The 15,078-nt window shown below is 44.2% G+C and overlaps 1 protein-coding gene across 11 annotated transcripts in view; it reads right to left on the minus strand.

Moving 5' to 3' along the window:
- The window catches only part of fyna (FYN proto-oncogene, Src family tyrosine kinase a), a 328,748-nt gene that overhangs the window by 23,222 nt on the left and 290,448 nt on the right, over positions 1–15,078 (minus strand). For 9 of the 11 annotated variants that reach the window (XM_068027408.1, XM_068027394.1, XM_068027393.1 and 6 more), the window contains 3 exons: positions 12,440–12,589; positions 7,312–7,476; positions 4,476–4,655 (listed from right to left, as the gene is read on the minus strand). In XM_068027408.1, the coding sequence (XP_067883509.1) occupies positions 4,476–4,655; positions 7,312–7,476; positions 12,440–12,589 (495 nt within the window). Of the gene's footprint in view, positions 1–4,475; positions 4,656–6,728; positions 6,885–7,311; positions 7,477–12,439; positions 12,590–15,078 lie in introns of all 11 variants that reach the window. The other 2 variants (XM_068027430.1, XM_068027422.1) reach the window with 2 other exon arrangements.

Raw genomic sequence — 15,078 nt, forward strand, 5'->3', positions numbered from 1 at the left:
ATACCTGGAAAGGATTCTTTCAGCGCAACAAACAAACAAAGCAGCTTCTTCTTGAATTTGTCGACACTATTCACCGCCATAGTTTCACTGGGCAATCAGTTCCACAAATTCCCCATCTTCTGCATAGAGTAGTTAAATTTAAACTGTCTGCTCACTTCCCCACTTCTAAGCTTACATCTATTACCCATGGTTAAGAGTTTGAGATTATTTCAATTTAATAGGCATCAGTTTACCTGTATCCCTTGGAATTGTTAAAAATTGTAAACATGTGAGCAATAGCTCTTCAACTGTGGCTATCTACACAAATCCAATTTCCCTGCCCTTTCCCCATATCCTTTGATGATCTTAGCCAATTGCCTAGTCAATCTCCTTTAAAATTATGCTCCAGGGTAAATTTGTAAGGTGTGTACTCCCGAAGTAGAACATTGCCTGTGTGGATATGGAATGTGCATATCAAGAAATTGTTTGTACTCAGCTCACAACATGCTACCCACAGATGTTTATTTGGGCATGGAGTGCTTTACCACATGTGGTTATTGAGGCAGAGAGTTTAGGGCTACAACTTAGAATCTCTGCCTCAATAGCCATTTATGGTAAAACATGCAATGTTCTCGTAACTCTCAGTGAAAATAGTTCTTCAAATTCCTCCCTTCATTCCTCTAGTGATAAACCTGAGTCCATGCCCCCTGCTGTAAATCAGTGGGAACAATCTTTTACTATTAACCCTACCAAAACCATTCAGAATCTTAAAAACCTCATTAGATCCACTCTTAAGTTTCATTGTTCCAGTGTAAAAGCCCCAATTTGTCCAGATTTTCTTCATGCATTATTCTAGTGAATCTTCATTGCAATCTTTCCAGGCTCTAATAAAGTTCAAATAAGAAGGTGTGCAGAACACCACAAGTTCTCCAACTGTGGCCTAACCAACTTCCAAATTCAACATTACTTCCTGGTTTTATATTCACTGCCCCCATTATCAAAACCTAGAATCATGTTTGCCTTTTTATGCTCTTTTCTACAGCTATTTTTACCATTAAGCTCTACATACCTCCACTGACTCCCAGCTGCGTCTTGCCATTTAGGGTTCCCTTCCTGCCACCAGAATGTATTTAATATTTGTCTGAATTGAACTGAAACCATCAACCCTTTGCCCCCTCTTGTTAACCTATGACTTCCTACAATCTCGCCTAGTTTGCCATGGTCTCCCTGACTTTAATAAGGTCTCCTCTAAGCCTTTGTTCCTCCAGTGCAAACATTTCAAGCTCCCTTAGTCTCTCCTCTTATCATGGATGTCCAATCCCGGGTAGCTGCTGTTCTCCTCTATACCTTCTTCAAAGCCAGAATGACACGGTGATGGGAATTATATACTGTATACTGTATTTCAGGGCAGGTTAAACTAATGCTTTACACAAGCCCATCATCATCCATTGGACCTTTGCTCTATCTGTCGATGTACACTGGAATCGTGTTTATTTCCTTTGCACACCAGACTGATTGCTTTAATGAACTACTGAAGTATTCCCTTTGTGTCCCAGACTACCATGAACTGCATTCATCACATCTTCACTACTTCGATGAAGTATGGGTAGGAGGAGACTTGATGATGAACGATCACAGACCTGAAACATGAACTCTTTTTCTCTCCACAGATGCTGCCATTTTCTGTTTTTGTTTCAGATTTCTAACATCTGCAGTATTTTGCTTTTGTATATATGCTAGAAATACCTGACTCGGTTCCTTCTTCAAGCAAATTTTCCCCCAGATAACAATGTGAAATGGCACATTTGTATAGGGTTAAACCGGGACATCATTCTGACTGCAGCTGGCTTTTAAATTCCCTAGTATATTGTGACTGGTTTAGAAGGAACTGTCTTCAGGCCTAAAATGGACAACGTACATCACTCTACTGGGAGATCCGGTACTGTAGATTCGAAACATACCCCCTCTCCGCTGATGCATGTTGCAGTTTTCCTCATAAAAGTTGTTATAAGAAAATATAACCTGCATTGGTCATAAAGCGCCTCACACTGGAAATATAACCTGCCCAGATGAGTAGGATTGTTGCTCATTAACAGCCATGATTCCAATTCCAATAAACTGAGACAGGAAGCCAAGAAACCAAGAGGCCACCCCCTAGATTGGGAATTTTTTGTGGTAAAAAGTTAGTGGATACAATTACCTTTTCAATATTTATGCAATATTAAATGAATATATGGAATTATGGAATATTTCTTGATCAACAACACAAAAACATTATAGACTTTGAGAGCAACTGATTCTCTTGTGGCCAATTTGTTGCCTATTTTTCGTATTTTGACACTAAGCTTGAGGCAAAGCCCCAGACATTACCCAGAGGGAGCGAAAACTCAGGGTTCACATGGTCTGCCCTCATCGGGCTTGAAATGTGGCTCACTTAGGCGTGCTAGAAAATGCACATACTCATACTCAGGGACCCAAGCACTGCAGGCAAAAGGAACATGTCTAGGCTTTGAGCCTTTTTAAAGTAAACAAAAGCGTGAGGGACAATAGTTCCCTGGTGCAATTTCTTTGATTCGTTCATGGGATGTGGGCATCGCTAGCTAGGCCAACATTTATTACCAATACCTAATTGCCCTTGAGAAGGTGGTGGTGAGCTGCCTTCTTGAACCACTGCAGTCCTTGGGGTATGGGTACACCAATAGTGCTGTTAAGAAGGGAAGGCATTCTCCCTGGCAACGCCTTGACCAGAGTGGTTGTGCCAACCAATCAGCCCTTTTCTCATGCAGTACCAATTGTTGCTCCCTTTGAAATTTGGCATTCTTGCACCTTTTCTGATGAGCGCAAGACGAAAGGCTTCGACAGCATATCTCTTCTTTCAGCAATCCTAGCAATTAGTTTTTCAGCAGCGTTCCCGTCTCTGGTCTAGGAACTTACATGATGCAGAGGGACTCCAGGAGAGAAATATGGGAAAATAAGTGTCAGGCAATGACCATCTCCAACAAGACAGAATCTAACCATCTCCCCATGACATTCAATGGCATTACCATCGCTGAATCCCCCACTATCAACATCCTGGGGATTACTTTTGACCAGGAACTGTACTGGAGCAGCCATATAAATACCGTGGCTACAATAGTAGGTCAGAGGCTAGGAATCCTGTGGCGAGTAACTCACCTCTTGACTCCCCAAAGCCTGTCCACCATCTACAAGTGACAAGTCAGGAGTGTGATGGAATACTCTCCAGTTGCCTGGATGGGTGCAGCTCCAACACTCAAGAAGCACAACACCATCCAGGTCAAAGCAGCCCGCTTGATTGGCACCCCATCCACAAACATTCACTCCCTCCTCCACCGACGCACAGTAGCAGCAGTGTGTACCATCTACAAGATGCTCTGCAGCAACTCACCAAGGCTCCTTCAACAGCAACTTCCAAACCTGCAACCTCTACCACCTAGAAGGACCAGGGCAGCTGATGCATGGGAACACCACCAGCTGCAAGTTCCCCTTCAAGCCACAAGCAATCCTGACCCGGAACTATATCGGCGTTTCTTCACTGTCACTGGGTCAAAATCCTGGAGCTCCCTTCCCAACAGCACTGTGGGTGTACCTACCCCACATGGACTGCAGCGGTTCAAGAAGGCAGCTCACCACCATCTTCTCAAGGGCAATTAGGGATTAGCCAGTGACGCCCACATGCCATGAAATGAATAAAAAAAATATCCAAAATATTCTACAGTTCAGGACTACTGGATTTGCCTCTAAACTAGCTCTCCTCTCTACTCCAATAAAAGCAAAAGCAAGGTGGTGAACAAGACAACTTACAGGTTAACTTAAAAAGCAGAATTACAGCAACAAGAAAGTTTTAGTTCTTAGTTTTAGAGATACAGCACTGAAACAGACCCTTCGGCCCACCGAGTCTGTGCCAACCATCAACCACCCATTTATACTAATCCTACACTAATTCCATATTCCTACCACATCCCCACCTGTCCCTATATTTCCCTACCACCTACCTATACTAGGGGCAATTTATAATGACCAATTAACCTATCAACCGGCAAGTCTTTGGCGTGTGGGAGGAAACTGGAGCACCCGGAGGAAACCCACGCAGACACAGGGAGAACTTGCAAACTCCACACAGGCAGTACCCAGAATTGAACGCGGGTCACTGGAGCTGTGAGGCTGCGGTGCTAACCACTGCGCCACTGTTGACCAACATTGTTTCATTTGTACAAATAGCCCTCCATCAAATCACCATTTTCAAAGGTTTGTAATGAATTCAAATCATTTCCTATGGTCGTATCTTTGACATGGGCTTTGGAGTTCAACGGTACAAGAAACTTCCCTTAAGTGTTCATACATGACCATTTTACATAATTAAATAAATTCATCTGCAATGCAAGAGAAATCAATATAAAACACAGGATAACTCTCAAAGGTACGAACATTAAGAGTGTTAACCTTGGCATTGTAACAAAATGACAAGGCGATTCTACCTTTGCTCATGTACTCAGTGACAATGTAGATAGGCTCTTCAGACACAACAGCGTAAAGCTGAACCAATTTGTCATGTCTCAATTTTTTCATGATCTGAGCTTCTTCAAGGAAGGACTCAGGAGACATCGTGCCCGGTTTCAGCGTCTTCACTGCAACTTTAGTGGTCCCATTCCAAGTACCTTCACCCAAAGCAGACAAAGAAAGGTTTAATTTACATAAATGTAAAATGATTTTTTTGTGAAAAGGTAACAAAAGCAAAACCCTGATACGTTCTTAATGGCTATATCTTTTGGTTAGCTTTGAGATCAGTGTAATAGTGAAGCAGCCATTTATTTTGCACAACCACTGGTTTTAAGAGGATTTTTTCAGCCAGACTTTGTCTGCATGCCTGTATATTTAACTTAGGTTACTGATTAATAGCAAAATACATGCAGTGTCTGAGCCAGACTTACAGCAGTTTAAGATAATCTGTCATTTTAGGTTTAGAAACCATGTTAAGCCAATATAACATGCTGTTAAAGCATTGTATGTGGGATTGATCACATGATGCAACTTTGAGGATGCCACTCCATAAGCACCCAAATTTGAAGCTACAAATAAAGCATGAAAAGCCAACTTGATTTGGTGTTGAGTTATAACTGAGCTGCTAAGGATCTAACTGGAATTGAGAGATTAGGCTCCATTCCATTTGGAGCAGGGGAAGCAAGGTGTTAACTGTTCTGATGCATATAACACCTGCAGGTGACCAAATGCCCTCTTGGTTGTGTAATGGTGTGTAATGTGCTCAGAGAGGAAAACACTATTGTAAATGGGAAAGCATTGGCCCCATCAGGGAGACAGCGCAGATTCACCAGAACATTGGGGCTTAAAGGGCTAAATTGTGAGGTAGGTTCTATAAACTTGGCTTGTATTCCCTTGAGTTTAGAATGTTGAGGGCTGAACTAACTGAGGTATTATCTCTTATGCTATGATTCAGGTACTGTGTCCTGCAGTTCAACAAGAAATGGAACTGCAGCTTATGTCATCAAATGATTAGAGGCAACACTTAGATTCTGGTACCAGTGGCATAGCGAGGATCAGTTTGTTATCAGGGCTCACTAAGAAATCCGAGCAGGCAGACTGGGAGAACTTCCCCCGGATACATTGGCGACCCTCATAGTGGTAGCTTCAGGCGAACAAGGACGGACAGGAAAAGGCCTTCTGGTCCATCCAGCCTGTCCTATACAATTTGCAACATATTGCACATCAAAATATGTACACCCCCTCCCTACCTGAAACCATGCAGCCCTCTGGGATAGGCGAGACACGAGGTCATTTCCAGGGTAATTTATGTGGTGGGGCGGGGGGGGTGTGGGATCTGGAAAATTCCTCTCCATGTTGTCTTGGACACAAGCATGTCACATGTATTCACACAGGCTACTGATCTTCATAACTGCAAAGTTTTCCTGAATGGCAGGGTGAGGGATACAGTGCACTGTACAGAGATGCTGCTACAAGGGGTCTAGGGAGGTCACTTAGTTCACCATTAAAACAAACGTGTGCCGGATTTGGCAGCAGTGGAAAACAAACTGCTGAGGAGAGTCTGGAAATTCGCAGGAAGGATTTGGCACTCGGGTGATTTCAGAGAGAATCTGGCCTCCAGCGTTCAACATTGTAAGGTCAAAGGAACAGAGAAACTGCAGTAGATCAATCAGCCTCTCAAACCTGTTCCCCCATTCATTTAGATGATGGCCGATTTCTATCTCAACTTCCTTGGTGCTGTATTCCTTCAATACCTTTCCCTAATAAAAATTTCTCAATCCCAATTTTGAAATTTTCAACTGATGCCAGCCTTGACAGCTTTTTTTGGAGGCGGTGGGGGGGGGGGGGTGGGAAAGAGAGTTCCAGATTTCCAATACCCTTTGTGTGAAGAAGTACTTCCTAACATTACCTCCTGTAAAGCCCAGCTTTAATTTTAAAGTTATGCCTCTTTGTTCTGGACTCCGATTAAAGGAAGTTGGCACCTACTTGTGAATGGGTTTGTTTAATTTAGAACAGTGTTCCCCATAACTCTTGCCCTTTGACATATGACGCACAATATGTTCCTCATTAAAGATCAATTAAGTAACAAGGCGCTGCTGACGACTTGTTACCTATGAATGCCCAGCAGCCCGGCCGTCTCTTGGTTAATGAGCCGCCTTGTGGTTTTCAACGTTTCAGCGAATTTTGAGAAAGATCTTAAGATTATAAAGAAAGCCTCTTGACCACCTTACCATACCACACGTCGGCGAAACATCCCTGACCAAGCCTTTTTTCCAAGATTAGGGATTCCCGTAAAATTTCCCATGAATCTTTAGCTAATCCAACAGTTTGCGGTATCATGTTTGTACAAATCATTGTTAAGTTATGGCACAAACCATCAGCTGACTCTATGGAGAATAGATGCAATGGGAACAGGATTTAAAATTCAATGAAGCGCATGCAGTCAGGAGGATGGAAGTTGAGGTGGCAAAGTGCAACTCATTGTTGGATCATAGCACTTCCAAACAGCCCAAATGTTTGTTTCTTTTTTTTCCCGAAAGTGATCAATTCACACTTTTCACTGCCGTGTGACCATTTTCAAATGAGGAGGTTTTCTCCTGGATGTGGTGGAATTGGGAACCATGACTGGATCCTGGGAAATGGTGGCCAATGGACTACACCAGGTATTTTTGGGTGAATTTATGAACCACGCTTATGATCAGAGTCAATCTAAATATGCACACTGTACTCCTTCTGCCTTCCATCACTCCGCATGTAAACCAGACCCCCTCCCAGGTATCTAGGAGAAGGTACAAAATAGTTCAAGTTTCATACCCATCCAGACTTCCCCAAACTGCCCATTTCCAAGCCTCTTGATTAACTGCAGAGATTCACGGGGAATTTCCCACACGTCTTTGGTTTTCACAGAGAGGTCAGCAAGCCTCGGCATCCCCTTATGGCAGGGAACCACTAAGCGACAGCAGAGACCAGCAGCTCGCTCTGCAGGGGGTGAGGGGGGTTAGCAGAGTCGTTGGTACAAAAGCCACACAGGAAGAGAAGAGACAGAGAGAGACAAGGAAATAAATCGTACAAGAGCAAAACGGAACGAGATATCTCACTGACAAGCACCTGAAGCATTGCTTCCACTGTGACTAATAGGTCTGTGGGGTTTAGAATCAACCAAGCCCAAATGGCAAATTACCCTTGAATTTTTTCGTGGTGCGTGCAGGCAATTTAATTGTGCGGCCCCTTGAGTTTTGTTTTTTGCGTGGCTGTGCACACGCAGTAACTTAAAGGGGCCGACTTGTGCACAGCCTATTTCAGGTGGCTGTGCTGCCTTAGAGGGTGCATTGCTGATTGGCTATTTTAGTCAACAAAAATTATATATGGTTCACCAAATTAATTTGCAAACAGCAAAAAAAAAGAAACTTGGATGTGTCCTGAAAACTTGCAATTTAATTGAACAGTTCCATCAGATCAGGATGACTACTCCCTCCATGAGGCCTGGTAAACTACCGGCAACCAATTAGAATTTGAAATACATTTATCCAATAGGCCATTTAGTATCATAATTCAAACCACATCCTTTGAATATTTGGTAGGTCAGGTTATAAAGAATGGGGTAAGAGGTAAAATAACCTTCCAATATTGAAGTTGTTTAAAGAAGGTACATTTATTCTGTTATTAGAAATGAAAAAAGCAGCCTTTGGAAAGGCATTCTCAGGTCTGATCCACATTTTGCGATATATTCCGCACAAAATGCGCAACATTTTAAAAAATGGATTGTTTTGTTGAGAGAAAGGAATTGCTGGTCTAAATTTCAGTCATTCCCACATTATGTTGATGTCCTTATCCCCCACAGATCTATTCTATAAATTGTTGTGCCATATTAAGACATCTTCAACCTCACAGTCAAAACAAGCAGTGGTGTGATAAGCATAAACAGATCAATAGCACGTTGAACTGAGAACAAGATTGCATCCTGAAGGCTAGCATTACATCAATATTAGGCAACTAATATGTAGTGTAGTTTTATAGTGCTTATTTAAAATAAATGAATAAATCGATGGTAGGGAATTGCGTTGTGCTATCACTTGTGACTGGATTCCTAACTCTGGGAATCACAATTTGGATTCCAGTGTGAAGTGACATTCAAGCCCGCCTGGTCTCATTGGGCAAGTCTAGAGAGAGAGAGAGAAAGAAAGAGAGAGACACACACACACAAACACAAACACACACCCACAGACAGAGACAGAGACAGAGACACACACAGACAAACAGAGACAGAGAGAGATAGAGCGAGACAGAGAGAGAAAGCGAGAGACACGCAGAGAGAGAGACAGAGAGAGACAGAGAGAGAGAGAGAGAGAGAGAGAGAAAGAGAGAGACACACACACACAAACACACACCCACAGACAGAGACAGAGAGAGAGACACACACAGACAAACAGAGACAGAGAGAGATAGAGCGAGACAGAGAGAGAAAGCGAGAGACACGCAGAGAGAGAGACAGAGAGAGACAGAGAGAGACAGAGAGAGACAGAGAGAGACAGAGAGAGACAGAGAGAGAGAGAGAGAGAGAGAAAGAGAGAGACACAGATAGACAGACACACACTGACAGAAAGAGAGACAGAAAGAGATGGAGCGAGATAGGGAGAGAGAGAAAGCGAGAGACACGCAGAGAGAGACAGACAGAGAGAGAGAGAGACAAGAGAGAGAGAGACAGAGAGAGAGAGAGATACAGAGACAGAGAGTGAGAGAGACAGAGACAGAGAGTGAGAGAGACAGAGACAGAGAGTGAGACAGAGACAGAGAGTGAGAGAGAGACAGAGAGTGAGAGAGAGACAGAGACACAGATAGAGAGAGGGAAAGAGAGACACAGAACACCAGAGGACCATGAATACCTTACAGAAGTGACGGCAGGCCGGGTGGTTATTGGAGCCAGAGGCTCCGTGTCCCGAATGATGGACCACAGGTACGAAAGGCCACACTCGCAGCACAAATGAATCCTTTTTTTTTCATTCATTCGGGGGATGTGGGTGTTGCTGGCTAGGCCAACATTTGTTGCCCAGCCTTAATTGCCATTGAGAAGATGGTGGTGAGCTGCTTTCTTGAACCGCTGCAGTCCATGTGAGGTAGGTACACCCACAGTGCTGTCAGGAAGGGAGTTCCAGGATCTTGACCCAGTGACAGTGAAGAAACAATGATATAGTTCCAAGTCAGGATGGTGTGTGACTTGGAGGGGAACTTGCAGGTGGTGGTGTTCCATCGCATCTGCTGGCTTTGTCCTTCTAGGTGGTCGAGGTCGTGGGTTTGGAAGGTGTTGTCGAAGGAGCCTTAGTGAGTTGCTCCAGTGCATCTTGTAGATGGTATATACTGCTGCCACTGTGCATCAGTGGTGGAGGGAAGGAATGTTGAAGGTAGTAGATGGGGTGCCAATCAGTAGGCTGCTTTGTCCTGGATGGTGTCGAGCTCCTTGAGTGTTGTTGGAGCTGCACCCATCCAGGCAAGTGGAGTATTCCATCACACTCCTGACTTGTGCCTTGTAGATTGAGGACAGATTTTGGGAGTCAGGAGGTGAGTTACTCGTTGCAGAAGTCCCAGCCTCTGATCTGCTCTTGTAGCCACAGTATTTATATGGCTGGTCCCGTTCAGTTTCTGGTCACTGGTAACCCCCAATATGTTGATAGTGGGAGATTCAGTGATGGTAATGCCATTAAATGTGGGGGGTGCGATGTGGAATGGATAGATTCTCTCTTGTTTGAGATTGTCATTGCCTGGCACTTGTGTGGTGCGAATGTTACTTGCCACTTGTCATGCAGGCCCCCACCTGCCAAGAATGAGGCACATTGATTTTGTCATATGAACACTGATTTTGAACTGTTGCTGGAGCGAGGAAATGACTTGTTGAACAGATCAGCCGTGGCTGGAAAAAACATTTGCATACTAACAGACAGTGCTTGTGTAGACAAATGACCATTCCCTGACACATGCAACCCACAACGGATGTTGATCATCAGACAGTGAGGGGGTGGGGAAGTGCATTCCAGGGCCTGCTGGGTGATGCACTCCACAGGGACCAGGACTGGTTGGACCAGCTGGTCATATGACTAACTTTCTAGGGCTTGTTGAACAGGCTGCAGCCTCTGGAACCTGCCTGCTGTCCTTATTGAGCAGTGGAGGCAGCCACATACGATCGCTCCGGAGTGCACACTGCCCTCCCGTACTGGGTCGGGACCCGGAAATGGAACCAACATCTAGCAATCACTAGAAGATTCCAACGTTACTTCGCAGAAAGGTGGAAAAAAGCCCACTTCACCGATTAAAAAAAAATATAGTTGCACTCGAAAAAATTGTGTCAGAAAATTGTATAAAAATAAAAATGAAGATGTTTGTTGAGTGTGCTGACTACTCGCTGGTGTGTGCTCTTCGGGTACCAGATAGTTTCTGATATCTCATCCAAATGGCTGTCCTTCATGTTTGAGTCGAGGCAATGAGGAAATTTCCACTTGGAGGATTTCAGAACAACACTTGATCCTGACTTCATGTGGAACTCCCTCGGTACCGGGTGAGAGAGCACCTTCACCCTCCCCGAATGCAGTGGCTCAAGAAGGCAGCTCAGCAGAGAGCAGTAGCATAGTGGTAATGTTACTGGACAAGTAATCCAGAGGCCCAGACTAAAGCTCCAGAGACATGAGTACAAACCCTACTATGGCAGCTGCAGGAATTTAAATTCAATTAATTAATAAATCTGGAATTAATTAATAACGATCATGAAACTAACAGATTGTTGTAAAAACCCATCTGGTTCGCTGATGTTCTTCAGGGGAGGAAATCTGCCATCCTTCCCCGGTCTGGCCAACATGTGACTCCAGAGCCACACCAATGCGGTTGACTCTTAACTGCCCTCTGAATTGGCCCAGCAAGCCTCTCAGTTGTAGGCTGCTCACCACCAGCTGCTCGAGGGCAATTAGGGATGGGCAATAAATGCTGGCCTTACCAGTGATGCCCACATCCCAAGAACAAATAAAAATAAACACACCACCTTCTCAGTAGCAACTATGAATAGACAGTAAGGATTGACCTTGCCAGCGACGTCTACAAACTTGAGCACGAATTTTTTTTAAAATGCACTGACATTGATTTTCCAGCTACAGTCACTGGATAACGGTCAGGAGTGGGGACCTCAGCTGATTTTCTCCCTCCTAACCCTCAGGAGCTTGTTCAAATTGGAGCATCCATGTATGTGTTTATTAGTAAAGCAATTTAGCATGTGGGTAATAAGGAAAACCTCAGAGGCCATCAGATGACTTCAGTGGTTGCTCTGGTTGAGGATCTGCTAAATCAGCACAGTCCAAACAACTGGACCCAGGATGGTTCGGGACTGTATGGCTCAGTTCAACAGGGGCGAGTCCATTTATAACTGAATCAGTGGGGAGCAGACAATATATGAATGGAATTGTGACATGTCACTACTTGAAGGTCATAAAATTAGTAGCTGCTGTTTGAAAGATCGCAATTACATCACTAAGACTAAAGAACATTGCATGTATTAACATGAACAACAGAGTAACGCTAAACAGAGGAATGAGCTGCTCAAGCACACATAATAAACACCATTACTTGTACTCTACTTAACAGTAGATAATAATCTCCTTATTGTAGAACAGGTAGCCACTTTGTAGTGCATTTCACACCCACATCCCAAAAATTAAACCAACAGAACAATAAATCTTCGATATGCAGTTGCATTATATTTTCCACACGTAAATGTTAAATATTATTTTTTTTAAATGACACAAGATTACTATATTATTTGACTAACTTTTACATTTGAAAACAGGTTTCACTACTCTGGTGGATGCTGTTGCAATTTTTCATTTACTTTCAAACGAAAATGCACATTAGGAAATTTGAACAGAGTGTCGACTGGTCACAAGTACAGCTTGAAAATAGCACTCACCTGCGTAATGTTGAACCAGCTGCTGCAGCGTTTCAAACTGTGCCCGGGTCGTTATATAATACCCACCATTATCCAGTTTGCGGATCTTATAGTGTTTAACGTGGTCTCCTTTTGTATCATCCCAGTCACGTATTGACAAAGAATAGGCACCTGCATGCATCAAATGAAGTGGCGCTGTTATTTAGTTCAGTGATACTCAGAATCACATTCCTCTGAGTCTTTTACAATCATGTACCCCCACCACCTACATAGGTCTCTCATAAAAGGCCCTGACAACTTATCAGGTCAGTCTATTAGCTTGGCTCAATCTCTCTCTGGTCTTCGGAAAAATTGATGTTACCACTTTCAGTTTGTCAGCCAGTAGCAGCTGACAACCAGCATGGTTTGATTCATGACCTAGTGCCTTGAGTTGCTGCCCTACACAAGCACGTGAGCGTATAATCTAAGGCTGGCACACAGCTAACTCCTGTGGAGTGCTTCAATTCTATAGAACGGTATCAGACTAACAATTTTATAAGAACAACTACCTTTTTTGCCAGTTTTGGTTGTTCAATACTATGGAGATCCTAACCATACTGTCTTTTTACTAGAGAGTCCAATTAATTACCTGACTGTGGTGGCAAACCAGTTAGCCAAGACAACTCACAACAAAGAACATTACAGTGTCAATATAAGGCAAAACTGTAACTGAGACTTAACAACGACTTGTATTTATACAGCGCCTTCAACGTAATAGAACATCCCAACGTGCTTCACAGAAGTGTTATAAAATATGACACTGAGCCACATAAGGCGATATCAGGTCAGATGATCAACAGCTTGGTCAAAGAGGTAGATTTTAAGGAGTGTCTTAAAAGGAGGTAGAGAGGAAGAGAGGTTTAGGGAGGATATTCCAGATCTTCGGGCCCAGGTAGCTGAAGGCAGGCCCATCAATGGTGGAGCAATTAAAATCAGAGATACTCAAGAGGTCAGAATTGGAGGGGCGCAGATATCTGAGGGTTGGAGTGCTGGAGCAGACTAGACTCAGGGAGAGGGTGAAGCCATGTAGGGAATTGAAAACAAGGATGAGAATTTTACAATAGAGGCCTTGCTTAACTGGGAGACAATATAGATGTGAGCACAGGGGTGATGGTGAATGGGACTTGGTGTGAGTATGGATGGAGGTAGCAGAGTTTTGGATGACCTCAAGTTTATAGAGGGTAGAACGTGGGAGGCTGGCCAGGAGTGGGTTGGGGGTTTTATTTTTTGAGGAGAGGGTTGATGATGGCAGATTTGAAGGAGAGGGGGAGTTTACCTGAGGAGAGAATCATTAACAATATCAGCTAACATGGGAACCAGGAAGTGAAGTTGGGTTTTCAGCAGTTTAGTGGTAATAGGGTGAACAGATCGGGAGGTGGGCATCACAGAAAAGATGAGTTTGGACAGGATATGAGAGGATATAGGTAAGGAACTAGAAAAAGATACATGGTCAGGGCTAGGGCAGGCGGAATCTCAGAGGGTGTTAGGCCTGGTGAGTGAGGGAAAGGGAGGGAAGTGGCAGAGGCATCTGATCAGATGGTCAGTGATTAAGAATAAGAACACATTAGGATTAAGTTACATATTCACAAGATTCACCCCAGTACAAGAGTTAAAGAAACAATAATTACAAAGACAATAATTAAGAATGTTACATTGTTTTACATATTGGTTTAACTGTCTGGGAGGGAGACACAGGGGGGTGAATTTCCTGATTTGCCTGAGGGTGTGAATAGAGGCTGTGGGCGGGGGCCTTAAAATACCAATGCTGGCAGCGTGTCAGTTTCATGAAGCCATCCTTGATTCCAGCAATGTTAACCAGGGTAGGGGGAGGGTGAGTCAGGGAACCCGCTCTCCTCCTCATTGAGGCCAATTAAAGTATTGAAAGAGCTTGTTGGAGTGGGAGGGTGGAAGTTAGAAGGGGACGCATGAGTTTCAGAACTGTTGAAGGGAGGTGGGTACAGAGTGGGAAGCCAGTCATGGCTGCCCCAGGGCATCAGCCCAGCCCGATATGAGGGTCAGCGGGGCAAAGCGGGACACAGCATTTGGTAAGGAGGTGCCTTGGTGCTGCACAGATGGCGGAGAGAATAGGCTCTCAGCAGAAGAGCAGGAGGCAAGTTGCCAAAGTCAATAAGGGGGCAGGGGTACCTTTTTGTCTATTCATTCATGGGATGTGGGTGTCGCTGGCCAGGCCAGCATTTATTGCCCATCCCTAATTGCCCTTGAGAAGGTGGTGGAGGTGAGCTGCCTTCTTGAACCGCTGCAGTTCATGTGGTGTAGGTGCACCCACAGTGCTGTTAGGAAGGGAGCTCCAGGACTTTAACCCAGCAACAGTGAAGGAATGGTGATATAGTTCCAAGTCAGGATGATGTATGGCTTGGAGAGGAACTTGCAGGTGGTGGTGATCCCATGCTTCTGCTGCCCTTGTCCTTCTAGGTGGTAGAGGTCGCGGGTTTGGAAGGTGCTGTCTAAGGAGCCTTGCTGCATTGCTGCAGCCCATCTTGTAGATGGTACACACTGCTGCCGATCAAGTGGGCTACTTTGTTCCGGATGGTGTCGAGCTTCTTGAGTGTTGTTGGAGCTGCACCCATCCAGGCAAGTGGAGAGTATGCCATCACACTCCT

This window comes from Heterodontus francisci, chromosome 3, assembly GCF_036365525.1.
Source record: "Heterodontus francisci isolate sHetFra1 chromosome 3, sHetFra1.hap1, whole genome shotgun sequence".
Taxonomy (NCBI): domain Eukaryota; kingdom Metazoa; phylum Chordata; class Chondrichthyes; order Heterodontiformes; family Heterodontidae; genus Heterodontus; species Heterodontus francisci.